The 18,002-nt window shown below is 36.1% G+C and overlaps 1 protein-coding gene across 19 annotated transcripts in view; it reads left to right on the top strand.

The window, feature by feature from the left end:
- The window catches only part of CAMK2D (calcium/calmodulin dependent protein kinase II delta), a 162,871-nt gene that overhangs the window by 79,069 nt on the left and 65,800 nt on the right, over window positions 1–18,002 (top strand). For all 19 annotated transcript variants that reach the window (XM_052681549.1, XM_052681541.1, XM_052681532.1 and 16 more), the window contains exon 4: window positions 15,187–15,241. In XM_052681549.1, the coding sequence (XP_052537509.1) occupies window positions 15,187–15,241 (55 nt within the window). The remainder of the gene's footprint in view (window positions 1–15,186; window positions 15,242–18,002) is intronic.

Raw genomic sequence — 18,002 nt, 5'->3', positions numbered from 1 at the left:
AACTGCAAGAAAGTTTACTACATGTTTATAAAATCTGAAAAGGTGGAATTGTTTTGTGTTTGCTTTGGATCCTTTGCTTACGAATCATGTAGGAATGGCTGTATTGAATCATATTGAAAGCCAGCCTAGCTGGTGTCCCCAGGAGTATGTTCAGAGGCCTGGGGAAGAACATGGAGGGACATGTATAGTAATGCTTTCCTGCTCTCCACTAATTGTAGGCCAAGAGCTTCCTAAAAAAATGAATTTGCATGTCTGTTAGTAGCAGTGTGAATCTCTTCCATGAAGATGACTTTATTGCCCTTCAACTCATGCTGGAGTTTTTGCTGGAGCAGATCCATGGCCTGAAAGCATTCAGAATACATCATTTTCTGATCTCTAAGAACTGTTGCACATTAGAATAATATTATGCAACATATGCTAGAAATAGTTTAGAGGTGGTGTAGTGGTTTGGTATCTGAGCTTTTTTACTTATGGTTTTAATTTGGAAAAATATTGAAGTCATTTTAATCCCACATTCTGATGTTTAATATTGCAGTTAAAAATGCTTGGAGGAGTAGAGGATAAATGATTTGTCTTGATGTCAAACTAAGTAGACAGTTATTAAATTCCAGATGCTTTCCAAAGGTGATACCTACTTTGATCAAATAAATCTGTGTGCACTGTTGGTGACTGTACTTCATAAAGATGGGTTGGTCTTAAAAACTGAGCTCAGATGCATTTGTTTGTGTCTGATGTTTATAGCCACTTTGCTAAAGGGTATAACTACCTTTATAACATCATTAATGTCTCTTAAGCTTCCCTGTCTTATAGAAAGGATTATAAAATGTATTATCTTCCCTGCATAAGTGGAATGTTTCAAGATCATGCTGACTTCTGTTGCTCACAAAGCTAATGATTAAACATATTTAGTCTTTCATTAGAGACTGGTAATAGCAGCTACATTTGGTTAAACACCAGCGTGGTTCTCTGTATCAGAACAATGGTACTTATTCTGTAGGAAGTGAAATTTTATGTCCATTTGCATATGGAAGTTATTCCAACTTGAGCAAATGCTGATCTATTTTTAAACTGATGTAGTTAGTTTTTGTGGCCATCTACTGTTGTGTAAACTAGGAAATTGTTTTGGTTTAAATTAGCTGATGTTTTAAGATGAATTAAAAGCATATAAACTTTGTTTCTGTGCCAATATAATAGTATAAACTAGAGCATTTTTCTTTTGTATTCAGGGGTCTTAATAAGCAGTATTGTAGTACTCTGTCTCCAGTTTCCAGTAAGAAATAAGTTAAAGTTTCTTTGTATATTCTGTTGTCGTCTTCTCAAAGAGTGGAACGACAAGAACCCCATGAGACAGCCTTGCATGAGAATAAGTTAAAGCTTGAAAGGCAAAAGAGAAAATCACAGCAAACAAATTAAATTCTTTTATTTTAGTACTAAGGTTGGAAATTAAATGTGATGAGGCTATTTAATTTATATTCTCCCTGAAGTGTAACTGATGTTAAGTAAAGTCTCCCTTAATTCTTCTTCTGCCAACTCATCTGTCAGCCTGTATGCAGCATTTGGTGGTGGCTCTTGCGTTGTGCCAAAGGAGCATGCAGCTCTGTGCACCTTAGCAATCCTGACCTCTGCACTGCTCTTTTGGCTGCAATGTGTGGCCTCTTGCAGTGGGGCAGGGTGCTCGCAGTGAGTGGCTGGAGTGTCCGCCCACTGCTTCTTCCCCTGTACTGGAAAAACCAGGACTTAAAATAACATCAAGGTGTCTTTTGGCTCTTCATAGTCCATTTATATTTTCTAATAAAAGCAATAGTAAAGTTTTCATTCCAGAAGCTTCTTTCCCAGTTTAAAGGAAAATTAATATAACAAAAAAAGTAACTACATTCAACTATTTTGTACACGGTCTCTAACATGCATTAATGTATATTTAAGGCCAGAGTCTAGACCTTCTTTGTACCCGGATCCCAACAATAGCCTGGAGCTAAACCAGAGTACTGTGCTGCTACATGCTTGCTGCATCTCAAAAATAATTTGTTCCCAAGGGTTGGACAGAACTCCTCCCTGTTCACATTGGTGCATGAGCTGTCTGTTGCCTCTTCCTCTCAAATGTTTGTCTTGATTGAGGGGGAGAAAGACCGCAGCATATTTTCATTTCAAAGATCAGGCAGGGAGCTGTTTTATATAGGGGTTAGGCTGCAGTTCCCATGAGGTTTTTCTTTCTTGCCTTGTAAATACCAATCAAGCATGTGGCCTGTGCCTGGAAGTGGTTTATTCCAGAACATCTGCTGCAACGTTTCCCTGCTGCTGGAAGGGGCTGCTTCATGGCCAATAGTGGGACCAGCAGAGGGATGGCAGTGGAACTTCAATGAAGGAATTCCAGTATGCATGTTCTCTTTCCACTAATACAATAGTGCTTTAGCAACAAAATTCAGAACAAGGTATAACTGGAATTGTCTTTCCTTTGTCCCATTTTCTAGCTCCCCATCACTGTGGATTAGTGGATTTGTAGGTCGTTTGGCATGCGCACAGGGCCATGGCACAGGCCTAGGCAGAGGCTGGAGGAGGCCTGGCATTTGTCTGAGTGAGCAGAGACACTAAGCCCCAGCAGCAGCAAACACAGTCTCCTGAGGAGCCATGGGCAAGGCTATGAAGGCTTTTTGTCAATACATGCATACATGAGCATATTAGCATATGCATGCTAATTAAGAAATATGACTAGGAGAATGAAGTTATACACAATGCCAGTAATCCAAAAAGTGTGCTCTTCTTTGGGAAGCATTGCATGCAATGAGAACCTCCTGTTGTTAACCAGAGACTTATTTCCAGTGAGGTACTTTAGTTGCAACTAGATAATAAATCTACCTGGATGCTTTGACCACAAGGATTGGGGATTTCTTTCCATAGGGATAATGAATCTTCCTTACTTACAAAAGCTGATCTTCAGAGGAGTTTTTATGTTCACAAATGTGAAATAAAAATGCACCTTTGTATGCATGATGAACACTTAGCATTAGAAGCTACTGAAAGACACTAAGTCGTTGGCTTATTTAGCTGTAGGGTCTTTGTAAGCTTGTATGTACAGAAATTAGAGGAGAGTCTGTCCCTACAAAGGCAGTGGGCACACATGTTCTTTTGAGTAACTTCAGGGGGTTTTAAAAAATGTGAATACCTGAGTTATTGTCTTCTTTGGCTGACTACAGTACTACAACTTTGTGTAATGGTGTGAATAAACAGGGAGTGATAAGGGATGTTAGCTGTTGTCGAAGGTCTGCGTTAATATTGGTATCCACCAGAACACACGCTTAGGAGCACTGGAGTGTAAAAGTACAACATGAAAAAATGAGTTTGCATGCAAAATTTCTCAAGAAATGTAGTCTATGTGGAAGAGAATTCTACAAGTATTTACATGTGCGTCTTTGTATATTTGATTTGTATTATGTTCAGGTTCTTAAAGTAATTAACTGCTTTGATATAATGAAGTGTAATGCTTTCTATGAACTACTTTACCACAATTAGGAGGGAATTTAATACTTTCATAAATAAAATGCATATTCAATCAAATAATGAAAGATCAGCTTTTTATGATGTTACATGGTCATTTATTAAGTTTATTTTGAATATAGTTTGTTTACAAATTTCTTCTTTACCAAAGTTTATTGGTCAAATTCCCCCAAAATGACTGGGATGTTTTTCTAATTTGACTCGAGAAATTTTTTCAAATCTTTTTTTTTTTTTTTTTTTCTCCATAATATATTTGCTTTACATAGCAAAAAGCTTAATTTGTCAAAAATCTGAAAATACTTCCTCAACAAAATGGATGTTTGCATTTCAAATTTGGCAGTTGATATTTTTCATTTCTGTAGGCTGAAAATTATTATCTTTCTATTCTCTTTCTTTAATAGTAAAATAAAAAATTCTGTTTACATTGGGGGAAGAAGTGGGCTGGAATGTCAAGTTTTTAGTTAGTCTTCAGGGAGGGAGAGGTGAGTAATGCTTGTTCTTGCATCACTAATTCAGTTCATGTACATTTGCAGGCAGTTTCCAACAATAAGACAATGCATTTAAATATATTTCATCAGACTGTAGAGGATGTTCTTCAGCCCTGCAGCATTTCCAGGCTTTTAAAAAGTTTGTGCAGTACAATCTGAAAGATGTTTGTGGAAAGAATAGCTGCATTCTTTTGTTATGTCCAACTTCTAGAATGACTCGTTTTAAGTTTTAAAATCAGCAAATCCCTTCTAAAGCATTGTGGAACAAAAAATAATGACCACATATAAACACATAATTATCAGTGTTTGCTCTGGTCAAATCAATAGTTCAGATTAATTACAAATATTTTTTTGTTAAGATAGTCATATAAGATTGGTCACCAAAATCAAGTTGCATACAAGAACTGAACTATTGCTCTGTTATTAAAAAAAAAAAAAAAAGTAAAAAGAAAAAATCAGTATCTAACATAAATATCAGGACTATCTTTTATCTTTCTTTATTCTACAAGCTAGCGTGGTTCTACTCTTCAAATGAAATACTTTTTTAAGATAGCTTGAATACAGGTGTCATCCTCTTTTTGTTTTACTTGATGCATCTTGAAATGGGTACAAATTATGGAGAAACTGATGAAGAAGTAGAGATTCTTTTAGAAATGTAGAATTGCTGTTTTTTTTGCATGCTTTCCAATTTTTTAAAATATTACAGTAACTGGATACAATCTTATTTTTCATGTATTTCTGATAAACTTCTAAGGTTGAGAAAAGCTAAAAATGAAAAGTTTCAGAAAATTTAGTTACGGTAATTGTCGCTTCTGACTGAAATAACTTAGCCTAGGTTTTCTGAAAGTGTTACTAAAGGTGCCTTAAATACAGTGCTAATTGCTTTGAAAACATTGTCTAAAACTGCCTGGTGTGTGCTTTTGCTTTCTTAGGAGAGGTTCTGGTGGAGCAGGTGACGTTTCTTCAGTGCGTTACTTCCTGACTCAGGCCACAGCATTACAATTTTCTGCTTTTCTTTTTGTTTAAAATAGTGAAAGTAAGGCACTTTGTTTTCATAAGTTGACGCCTTTAAATGCCTTTGGGCCTAGTTGTCATTATAGGGGAGCATTTAAAAAATAAACATTGTTCTCTCAGTGATTGTTATATAAATTGTTTATATGTGTGTGTTTAATGTGCTTTAAAGGAGAAAAAAAACTGTAGTCTGCTCAATGATTGCAACATTGCAACTGCAACATCCAATTTTATAAGATTATGTAGCATTGGTATCGATCTGTTTTCAATGTTGGGCAGTGCAGTTAATATTTGAAAGGACGCAGCAGCCAGACAATTGTTTAACTCTTAGATTTAATTATCTAATAGTTAATTAATTATTAGGTAACACTTAGGTTTAATTATCTTGTGATGCATCCAGTTGTAAGCTGGCTACATTTGGCAAAAGTATATCTCAAAAGATACAGAATTTTGTTTCCAGCAGAAGTTGACTGTTTTTGCTTCTCCAATTAGGATGTTACATGTGGTATGCTGAGCAAATTTCATTCAGTTTTTCAGTTGATCTCTCATGTCAGCACAGTTCCTTGAATTACTGAAATGATCTTCATCGCTCTTCATAAGGAATCTTGGCAACTGATGAGCTTCACAACTATTCTGGCAGTTTCAAAATAACTAGTCTATTAGGCAGACCTCCTCTACCATGAGAACTAAGTCCTTACTTTAGAAAAATTAAACAAATTGCATTCCCTCCATTAAGCTACGATGAGTGGTTTTCAGAACTTGTTAATTTTAAGTAATACAACATCTCTATGTTATAGCCTTTCCTATTATTATTTAACACTCCATGAAATTTGTGCAGATTGTCATAGTTCCTCTTCTTGATGTATAAATGAATGTTAAAAATGGTTAAAAATGTTAATGCTTAAAGCATCAACACTGACAGCTGAGGCATCAGTTTGCTCTTAGCGAAAATTTATGTCAGGCTTGCTTTTAATCCAGGCAGCTATCCTCATATGACTCACATTGATGACATTTGTAAGGCCTTTTGTTTTGTTGTAAAATTCTTGTTAAAATTAACAAAATTGGGGATTTAACAGCAAAGAGGAATTAGCTCAACCAGAAGTATAGGATTTCTAATAAATGAAGTGATTTTATATTAAATAAAAACGTAATGATATTTCTGTACGTTAGTACACTTTTTTTAACAGCTGTATGCAATTTTTGTATTTTGATATGAATAATTAAAGATGTGTGATTCTAGCTGTTCCTGTCAACTTTAAGGATAAAAAATATGATTCCACAGTACTCTTTTATGTATGTCCACCTATGCATACACACATAAAGGCACACATTCTTGTGTTAGGAGACACTGAAAAGGAACAGAAATCTGTAGGTTGAAGAAAGAAGTGGCAGGGTTATTGCAACTGCTCTTCTTGGAGACTTCCAAGTTTCAGGCTGCTCTTTGCAGTTTTCTTATTGGTTACTTTTATTAGAGTTGTTTAATTTTTACCATGTGACTTTGGGACTGAATCAGATTCTGGATTTAAGTTTCTTTTGTTGGTATTTTAAACCATGCATAGAACCTGCACCTTGAAGGTCTTTCTATGCTTATACATGAGTTGTCATGACTTGAGAAGCTGCTTTATTTTTTTTAGGCAGCTAAAAGAGGCTCAGTAAGCCTCTTCTTACACTAAAACATTCTTCCCTTTTCTCTCACTTTTCCCATAACATGTACATTACAGTGTGTTGACATGTTTAACCTGTAAGCCTTGATCCTGCAGGAATGAATTAAGAGTTTCTCACCATGACAAAAGAGTTGGCAATCGAAGGCCACCTGCTTTGACACTGGTACCTCCATTTTATTGCACTTGAAAATTTCACCTTTTATCTGCTTTGGGAAATAGGTTTTTTATCTTCTATATAGCAAAATTGAAAGTTATAGGTTTGACAAACTGACTTGCAAGCATGCATTCGACTTGAGGGGTTTATAACAAAGGCAGTGAGTCTAAATATTTCTGGCATTTAGTCAGAATACAGAAGTTTATTGTCTAAGGTCCTTGGTGTGAGGGTTTTAGTTGCAAATGAGTACTTGTAAAATACATGCAATTTTGTTCATACTGATTAACACTTACTGTTACAGTATATGGGAAAAAATGCAGTCTTTCCAAATACTGTTGCCTAATTTTTACATTACATATCATTATGTCAGTACATACTCAGATTAACAGTTTGAATTTTTTCCCTTCAAGTTCCTGATCCTAAATATCAGTGAACTTGCACTGTAATAAAAAATGGTTTATCTTTTGAATGAATTTAGAAGCTGTTAACTTGCATTCACTGTTACAAAATGTGTAGTTGTTTGAAGAACACACCGCTGACTTGCAAAAAGCCGCTTAATAATAGTAAGTAATACAGTGTACCACTTGTGTATTTAACAGCGTGGGGGAGGCTTATTTCTTAGATACACACATATTGCTGTTTAATTCTTTCAGAAATGATCTACCCTTGAGCTTTCCTATGATACTACTCTTAACAGATAAACCCTTAAATATTTCAGATTGTTAGGTAATGGCTCTTACTAATCTTTGCTAAGTTCTTTTTACTATAACTGAAAGGATTTATTGTAGAGGGCCCCAGGCTTTCATGGTCTCAGAAGAATAGTATTCTTCCTGATGAAGCTGAACAATCTGAGCTGTAACAGTACTGCCCAAATTTCTGACTCCGTGAGCTTCTGAGAGGTGAGCAAGGGAAAAAGGACACTGCTGCATGCAGAGGAGTGCTGCCTAGAGCCAAGTGGTCTGTGACTTTGACGTCCATCATTCTGTACCTTAGTAGATGACAGAGGACGTGTGCTCCACACATTGCCAACTCTTTCACTCCACAGAGACTCTTCTGAGTCATTTTTCAGCTGCTAGCCACCTGATATGGGTATTGGACCTTGGTCTGTCAGTGGTCGCAGAGGTTTAGTGCAGAGTACTTGAGTATTTATCCAGCTTGCTTAGGTTGGACTGATACTTATTACTAGTTATTTTCACAGGAATATCAAAGCTGATCATGTAGACTGGACAAACAGGAGCTGTAGCCATAGCAGTGACTGCAGTATACACTTAGGCATATTTTTTTGTATTGAATTTAATGTCTGCAGGCTGTAGTTGTGATATGTGTTGCATGCCAGTGATCTAAGGAGTTTTGGTTGCTCACCAGACATTATTCATACAATGCATCAAAAGAGAGGAGGTAGTGATAGTGATTAAAAAAAAAAAAATATATATATATATGGCATTGAGGTAAAGAGTGTCAGGTTGCAGTGAAGGTTGCTTGATTGTTATTGTTTTTTGCAAAAACATGTCTGATAAGTGTACACAGTAACAATCCTGAGCAGCAGTTCTTAAGCTTTTGCATCTGCAGATCTGCTCCCATCTGCAATTTTGTGGTCATCACGTTTAGTTTGGGAACTGTGGATCTAAACTGAAGTCTATTGGATTAATCTAGATCTTGATCTCAGTTCTTGGCACTGCTGACTTGGCAGACTTGTGCACTGACATCTGTGTGAGTTTCTAATTAAGTTCTAGCCATCACTTTATTTTCGTTCCCTTGTCCCCCTGAGTTTATTTGATGGAATAGGAGAGGTGACAAGGGTGACAGGAAGATCTGAGCCCAAACAGTAGTCAGCAAGTACAGATCTTTCACTTCTCAGCAAAGCAGTTTTGCTGAGTGAGAAGCTTATTTTGTCAGATATAAGCAGAAAATACTAATAGACAAGTGTTTTGGAACAGAAAACTTAGTGATTCAGATATTAGCAATAAATATGTCTGGGTACACCTTTCATGAATGAGGTATAGTTTTTTTGTTTTACCTCTATTTCCAAGCGCAGGAGCTTATCCCATATAATTTAGTTATTCCATTAAATTCATTTCATTAAATAGTTCATTTTAAAAAGCGGTTGTTTTTTTTCTGATGATAATGACTGCATAAAATTTGCATAAAGATTTTTAATGCATTTTTGGAAACATGTCAGGAAAGCACATCTGTCCTTTGTTTTACTCTTCTTGCAGGAAGACAGGAGCTTGAGGAAACTGTGGGTCTCAGTATATACGACAATCTTTTTGTGCCTCTCAAACCCATCTGAAACTTGTATTACTGACAAATGAACCCCATAACTTTCAGACAGTGCAGTAGTTCAACAGTTATGGGTTTGATGCTTCTTAGAGTCCGTGGATCTTCATCTTTGAGCTGCAAAGGGAAAGTAATTGTCTTTAACTATATTACTATTAACTACACTGCCTCTTTCCATGCTCTGTTAATAAACAAGTGAGTTTGCATTGCAGAAGTCTTTAAGAAGTGGCAGGTTGACAGTTCCCTGTACAGTCATGCAGGTGCTGTGCTGTTCATGAGCTGTAACTTCTGTTTCATGGAGGTTTGTCAAATATTTTCTCTCAGTGATGTGAGCTAAATGAGATGAATAAGTTGATTTTTGGTTATTATACTATGGAGTACTCTGTGTAACAGACACAAAATATTATGGTTGAGCACAAGTTCTATAAATCAGATTTTTACTTTTCAATCTGATTGGACCTTATTCAAACTAATGGATAAATACATAACTAATAAAGCCAAAATAAGCTCTCCTTTAAATTAATAAAACGATAATCACAGAATGGCATTTAAAAACTGTTTCAGATTAAAATAAGTGAAGAAGCCAGAGGGAAATAATCCCAATGTTTTATTTGTTTATAGTATTTCTCCAATAGAGCTGTGTGCTCCCTCAGTTCCTCTCAGGTATTTCAAGTTGCTGAAGAGCAAAAACTTAGTTGTCAGAAGTGGGAGGAAAAGAAAAAAAATCCTGTGTTCTTTCAGCCATACAATACGGCTGTTCATGATAGTACTCATGAAGCACTCAGGGATTATCCGACTCTAGTTGATAATGATTAGATGATGTAGCTGTAATCATTTCAAAAAAGATAAATGGAAACGTTTTCTGCTGTTGATTGCTTTTAGTGACTCTGGAGGAATTGCAGTGTGGGTTACAGATGGGAGTTCTTAGATGTGATGAATAATCTTCATAATTGAGTCCTTAGATGTGATGAATAATCTTCATAATTGTTGCCTCTTGCTTTGTTGTGCTTGAATCCTGCTTGCTAACGTGTGTGTAAAGAACTGGATATGTTAGAAATAGATACACAAATGCTTTCTGTAGTGAATCACTTCTCCGACTTTGTGAATAACTTCTCAGATTGTCACCACCACATCTCTTGTCTTCTCCAGTGCAAAGCTGACTTGGGGGCTGCCTGCAGGCAGAGTGCAGTGCCAAGATCTGGGCCGCGTTGCATTTGCCTCTGTGCAGTTGTGCACCCTCTACTCCAGATTGTCAGGCTCGCTTATCTGCACCATGGATTTTTCTCGGTTGCCCATTCTTATTTGCGATTTCCATTCAGCAGATTTACTGACAAAAAACTGTATTTGAACTGACTGAAGAATTCAACAAAGGCACTTGCCAAAAGACAGTTTTTGATCTTTTCTGGCAGCCTCAACTTGTTTTGCTTTTCAGAGACAATCACAGGCATGTGATCCTGATTCAGAGGTTTTGTCCTGTCTCACTCCTATGAGTCAGATGGGAGGAAAGAAAAAAAAAAAAGATCTTTGAAGAAGAAATCTCTGTGGACATGTCAGGCTACAGCTTGATGAGTAATAAAATAGCCTCGCCAGCCTGAGAAAATGCATAGTTCATAATCTCAAAACCCAATCCTTTTCTAGTCAGAGGGGAACTACAGGTCTTACATGACACTGAATGAAGAAAAGGCCATTTACACAAGTGCATGATGAAGAGAGTGCACCTCCTGTTTCAAGCAGGAGGGAAAGTTCTAGAAACCCATTCCCACAATGCCATACTGGTCTACCTAGTAGCAAAAGTATGACAGATGCTTCTATCCAAGATAAAACTTGTACCGTTGACTTCAGGGTCACAGTTTTTAAACTGTGCTTTCATGAATGTAAGTCCATGTTGCCTTTGTTTTTACCCAGGAAGCTTTTTTCATATAGGCATGTTATAAATTAATTCTCTTAAGAATGCAATGATAATTCTCTTAAGAATGCAATGATAATTAAAGAATACAGTCTGCTTCAGCTGATTATCTGAAATTCCATGCTGTAGCAGTGAAAGGAGTGAAATATGAAAATTGTGTGTATATGAATATATAGGCTGCTGACTATTCTGCAGCTGCAAGCTCAAGGCTGTTTTGATACCAAAGTAGTATCTTAGAAGTACATTTCTTTTTTAAATTTTAGGAAGCAATGCTTTTTGTAATGTCTTTAGAGAATTGAAACATTCAGGTTGATTTAAATGTTTCAGATCTCTTTGAAAAAGCAGTTGGTAGCAAATATCTTGCCTAGAGAGAAGTATTTGGTATTTCTGAATTGCTGTACGTGGTGTAGGAAATCAAACATGAAGGCTTCTGTGTGTCTGAATAGAGGGCTTTCAGCAAGCGACAAGGAGAGGGTTGCTATAATGACACAAATTGTTCACTGAAAAACTATGGTTTAAGTTCTTAGCCATTTCAGTTGCTATCCAAATATATAATTTTCTATGTATTAATTTTAAATAGATACAAAATGTGCTAGCTGGATTTTTTTAGGTGATTTTACTAAGTTCACTGTTTTAGGTTGGTATTGCATTGCTGTGACATAATCAAGAGACTGTACCAACTGCCATCGCTAATTTCTGAGCACTTATTCATCAGTAGTATTTTTGACACTGCTGTTTGAAGTACTCTACTCAAAAGCCAAATGTTTTTTGTGGTTTCGATTCTGAATTAGAAGTTTCAGGTTACTGTTCTAGGCAAGTACTTGGTTCTCATCCCACATTTCGTTTGCTTTAAAAAGCAGACATTTGGGGATGTTGAAATTTGAACTTAAAGAACTCAATTGAAAATAAAGGTTAAAAAAACGACACAAATAAATAGCATGTGATGAGTGATATTCCCTAGAGTTATTTGGAAATGCACTGGTACAAAGAACTGGAAGATTTCTATTTCTTGCTGCTACTGCACTGTTATTTGATTAGTCGTACTTACACTTTTGGCATGCTCCAGTTTTTCAATCAATTATATTTCATACAAGTTGACATTTACACTGAGTGATCTGATATTCTAATCTGTGTGTCCCTCTAATGTCTATAAATATGGTATGTTTTACGGCAGTAGCAATGCACTACCTTAGCCTTTCATGCTTGAGGCTCGCTACTTTGTAAAAACTGAGACAAATCTAGAATACAGAACCAGATTCTGATTCAGACCTACTTGGCTTTTGTGAATCATCACGAGCTGAGGGGAGCAAGTCAGCCAAAAATTAGTCGTTTTGTCAGTGTTGTGTAAACACAAGATGTTTCCCTGGGCTAAGTATTATTAAGTAAAAAGATCATGTTTATTTCACTTTGTTTTAAATGTCATACATTGTATGAAAACCAAATAACATATGAAGCTACCTTATAGGGAAATCTAAAAATAATTTTGCTGTACTTTCTTAATTAGCTCAGTTTTGAACACAAAGTGATTTTAGGGTATCTTGATTTTTTTATTTGGTTCTGTAAGCAATGATGCTTTGGATTGAGGTACTGACAGAGCTTCTTTATAATGAGGGACAATTAGCTTTGGGAATTGCAATTTTCTTTAAAGCAACTAAAAGAAACCACACATTAATTCATAGTTCTACTTAGTTTTTTTAATTGAAAATGAAGGTTTGACAACTGACTTGTAGTGCATTCATAGAGAAAAATAAAAGTGTAAGTACATAGGCAGATTGTCAACGATTTACAACAATCATGCACAATTTTAATCTTACTGGAATGCTGTGAGTGTGTAAGCTATGACTAGCACTGTAAGGAGTGTTTCCTGGACATCACGTCTTTCTGCTTCTGGCAAGTCCACTCTTAAGTTTTTCAGGAAATCACTCTTCAAAACGATACAACAAGAGGCAGTTGGCTTACTGAGCTGTCATATCCCCAAGCACTCATTCCTTTACTCTTCATGACTATCCTTGCTGTCTGTAGTTCTGGCCAAGGACCAGCAGCCAGGAGATTGTGTAGTCTCTTCATTTTAGTCTTTCAACTATACTGTTGGCTGCCACTGTGGAAATTGGGCATTCATTGACAGGCATCAATTTGCAAGTAGATTTATCTCTGCACAGCTCTAAACCATTCACGTGGTTGAAGTGGATGACAGTTAAGAAGATCAGAGGGAAATAGATACATACATGATAGAAATATGAGTGGGAATATAGCACATTCCCTTTTAGAAACCATTTAGATGTGTCAGTTTAGAGACAGATAGCGATGGAGTCAGTTAAGTTTGATGCAGCTGGTTATTTATTTACTTACTTAGTAGCAGGAAAATGCATCTTCCTTACAGAAGTCTGCCAGAGTTTCAATCAGAGCTTGCTTTCTTCTCAATTTGTTCAATTTGTAATTGCATTGGCCTTAGCTTCCTCTTTGTTTCACATCCATATCCCCATTTCCAGGTTTCCAGCTGGCATACCCTTCACCTCAGTTCATTTCAGATGAATTGCGAGTGAATTCTTTCCTCATATTTTTTTTTCCTCTGAGCATCTTCACATACATCTAGTTTTAGAGTTTGAAGGTTTTATATATATTTTGTTTGTCTGCTTTCATAAATGAATGTATAACTTCTTAAAACTAAGGTCAATATTTAATACCATGTTTTCAATGGATATGAGTAAGCCTGTACGAATAAGTTTGCTATTATCAAAATCTCTTTCTACACTGATCTTTTTTCTTTTCTTTTTTTTTAATTTTTTTTTGTCTCCCATGCACTGGTGCGCAGACATCTCACCGAGAAAATACACTGCTGATTTACACTGTGTGTGGAATCAGTATTTTATGGATTCTTCTGCCTTTTTTTTTTTTTTTCTTTTTTTCATGAGTGTGTCGTTATTTTACTTAAGGAGTCTCAGTGGGGAATGTTGTTCTTGGAGACTATTCTCAAAGATATGGCATGCATGTAGTTGTTACCTAGTTGGCCGTACTGGCTAAGGAAGGGATGAGCAGGTGGATTTGGTATTTGTGTGTTTTTTTTAAGGGAGTGTAAATAACATTCACACTAGGTTGCTTCATTATTTATTTTTTTTTTCACCTTCAAGCGTGGTATGTTCCTAACAAAGAAGAATATGTTTCCAGGGAACAGAAAACTGATTTTTAAAGGGAGGATGCACTGTATTTCTGAGCAGTTGCAGATGACTGCATTTAGGTATAATTAATTAGTCTGGTTATTTTACATAGTCAAATGTTTGAATTGACTATTTTATCTGGACTAAAATTTAAGACTTATAATTTAAATTTAGATTAAGATAAATGTTAGACCAAAAAAAAAAAAAAGCAAACTAGACACTACTGGCAGTGATTTTAAGTTCCTTTTCAATGATTAGCTAAAGAATTGTGAGCTATGAACTGAATGTGTACTTCTGATTTCCATTTTTAATAGTCCAACACTTTCAGCAAAGATGATGCTTTCTCTTTCAAAATCAACACCTATTGTCTGATGACAGAATTTGTTAATATAGCCCTTAAAATTTGTGATTGTGCTGAAACAGATAGCTAATTGAGGCGCTTTTTTATTGGTATTTGTTTCATTTTGTTTTGTTAACAATGTCTGGGATGTAATGCTGTTGGGAAAACAGCTGTATGAGATTAAGAATGCTATTTTAAGATAAAAGTCCAGTGACTGGGTACTCCTGCATATGCTATTTGAAAGACTGATTGGAGGTTCTGCTTAGGAAGAAGAGTAGAAAAATATCACTGCAATAGATTTACATGAAGTCAGACTATGCTTTTTAGTATTTGTTTAGCCATCATTCAGCATGAAGGGCAAAAGTAAAGTACGCTGTGTGTGGTTTGTGTCTTATGTATATATGTAGGAATTGATTGGAAATGACTGCAGCATTCTGTGGTAGCATGACAAAAGCAGAGCACCTTTAAAAGTAGCTGCATATGCAGTCTTACAACATCATTGCTTAACTCATCTTGTGAGAAAGATGATTCTTAGGGTAAAGAATTTAAATAAAAACAAATGAGCAAAAAATGCACCACAAAATAAACAGATGAGAACATATACATAGATGTAGAATACCAGCAGTTCCCAAAAATCAAAGTCAGACATGAAAGACATGGAAAAGATGACTGGTTTTTATCTTTTTTCCCCTTCAATAGTGCGGCTTCATGACAGCATATCAGAAGAGGGATTCCATTACTTAGTCTTTGACTTGTAAGTATGTCTTTTACATGTGTTTACCATACTGGGGATGTGGTGTTCAAAATTCTTAGATGTAAATACAAACTCACAAGATAAATGTGCAGGTTAGGTACAATAAATTGAACAAATAAATATAAACAGCTAGAAGGATGGTAACATTTGCATGTGTAAAAGCTGATTTCTAAGTGTCACTGTAAGAATTCCATGTTAAAGCTTTCAAATAAGTATAGATGCTGTTGAATTGTATTTTAATATTAAGTTTAGATATGTAATTAAAATTTGCATGATACCTGACAAAGCTGAACCAATGCACAATTCAGAAAAAATAATTCACAGCAAGCTGGTGACAAACATAAGCAAGTGGAGTAGTAGAAAATACTCATTGCTGCATTGAAAGGTGAGCCTAATTTCCATAATGAGAAAAAAGACTACATCAGTAGTTTATTACTGATTTATGTTTTACTGAAATGGAAAACTAGTTTCATTTTGACTCTATTCAGAATGAAGTATACCCAGCATACAGAAAGAATTTTCTTTTTTATTTCTCATCTTACTCCACAAATTTGAATTCTATGAGCTGTTGGGATGTTGTGGAGTATAGGAGGGGAAAGTAGCTTGTTTCTTCCAGGTAATCCTGTTTAGTAAAAGGAGTGTTTGACAACATAAACCTACATGTAGCAGACTCTAAACTTAGAAGCAGACACAATAATATTCTGTTCATGTGAAAAGCTACTGCTTTTGGTTCTGCATATGGGCAAACACAAACACAAATAGTTGGGAATTTTCTTGCAATACTGACATATTTAAGTAAATTTTTTTCTTTTCAATTGCATATTTTTCCAGGGCAGCTTACAGGTGTGACAAATTCTTCCTCCTCTTTCTCCTACTAAGAACTTTCTTAGGCCCAACATGTTTTTTCCTGGTTGAAATAGGAATACACTATTGTGTTTGAAATGTGAAATAGCTCATTTCAGGGCATACAAACAAAAGAAATTTATATTCATGTTAGGTAAGTTAGAACCCAGATCCTCCTCAGTCAGTAGCTTTTATGTTCATGTTACATTTGTTTTATTTTATGACAATTTTTTTTTAAAGGAATATTTGACAGTATCACAGAATTGTAGGGGCTGGAAGGGACCTCCATAGATCATCGAGTCCAACCCCCATGCAAAGCAGGCCCCCTATAGCAGGCTACAGAAGTAGGTGTCCAGGAAGGTCTTGAATGTCTCCAGAGAAGGAGAATCCACAACCTCCGTGGGCAGTCTGTTCCAGTGCTCCAGAACTTCTTATGCTCATGTCTATGGCCATTTCCCCTTGTCCTGTCCCCACAGACCACTGAAAAGACATTGGCAGTGTCTCTTTGACTCCCACACTTAAGATATTCATAAGATAAGATTATTAATAAGATCACATCTTACTCTTCTTTTCTCAAGGCTGAATAGACCCAGGTCGCTCAGCCTTTCCTCATAAGAGAGATGCTCCAGGCACTTTATCATCTTCATGGCCCTCCGCTGGACTCTTTCCAAGAGATCCCTGTCTTTTGTGTACTGGGGAGCCCAGAACTGGATACAGTACTCCAGGTGAGGCCTGACCAGGGCAGAGTAGAGGGGGAGGATCACTTCCCTTGACCTGCTGGCCATACTCCTTTTAATGCATGCACCTCAGGATACCATTGGCCTTCTTGGCTACCCGGGCACACTGCTGGCTCATGGGCCAATGTGTCACCCACTAGGAGAGGACTTCTTCAAGACCTTCAAAACTTTTAGACTAGCAATACAAAAATATTAAGTACATGGTCTGTCTGCAGTGAAGGCCTTCAGGGTTTGGTACTCTGATCTAAAGTGAGCACAACAGGAACTTATATCTGATTTGCATATATTGCAGGTAAGCATTCCAACTGTTGGTGTAGAAGCAGATCTAGGGCATAATGTGCATTCTTGTTTTTTGACACATACTTTTTTTTTTCTTTTAAAGTAAGGGCTACAAATGATTATTTATTTATTTATTTGTAAGATTGGTAAAATATTCTTAATTCTGAACATTTTCAAGAAATATACGTAGAATTTCTAGTTCTGGGAACAGTCTCCCTTTTGTAAACTGGTGGCATCTTAGTTTTGTACTGTATTGGTGTAATATTAATGTGGCCTACTGTAATTGCACTTAGAGTACTTTTACATTAACTTATGTATCTGATATCAGCTCAGTACATTATTGCCAAAAACAAACAAACAAACAAAAAAAAGATTGTGTATCGAATATTCTGCACTGGGCTGAAACTTCCTTTACTTCAGTGCCAGTTCCGTCCAGGACAAACAGAGGTAGACTCATACATCTGCTGTTCATCTAGAGCCGTCCACACGTTTGTTTTTTCAGCCTCTTCCAACAAGGATGGCTTTAACATATATGTACAGCTTTTTACGTTTGGATTTTTTTTAATCAAAGTGAATTATTTTTGCAAAGGCAAAACGTCTAAATGGTAAAGGTGGTAACTGTACTTACTGGTAGTATCTTTGGAAAAACTACCTCTTCCATTCTTGAACTTTGCCTCATTGCCAAAGATGGTTTTTCATAGTTCATTTTAGATTCAAACTAAGAAATTGTTGCTTTATTACTTAACAATACTATTGATTATTGAAACTACTTCTTTTTACTACAGTTATAAAAATATAGTTGAGTGGCTTGTTTAAATGAGCATAAAGGAGCTGCTATATTGACTTCTTAATATGAAGATCAAGTTCATACTTTCATTTATTTATTTTTCCTGCTGAAGCTC

This window comes from Tympanuchus pallidicinctus, unplaced genomic scaffold (genome assembly GCF_026119805.1).
Source record: "Tympanuchus pallidicinctus isolate F22 unplaced genomic scaffold, pur_lepc_1.0 scaffold2, whole genome shotgun sequence".
Classification (NCBI taxonomy): Eukaryota; Metazoa; Chordata; class Aves; order Galliformes; family Phasianidae; genus Tympanuchus; species Tympanuchus pallidicinctus.
This window is presented reverse-complemented; position numbering and strand designations above follow the sequence as displayed.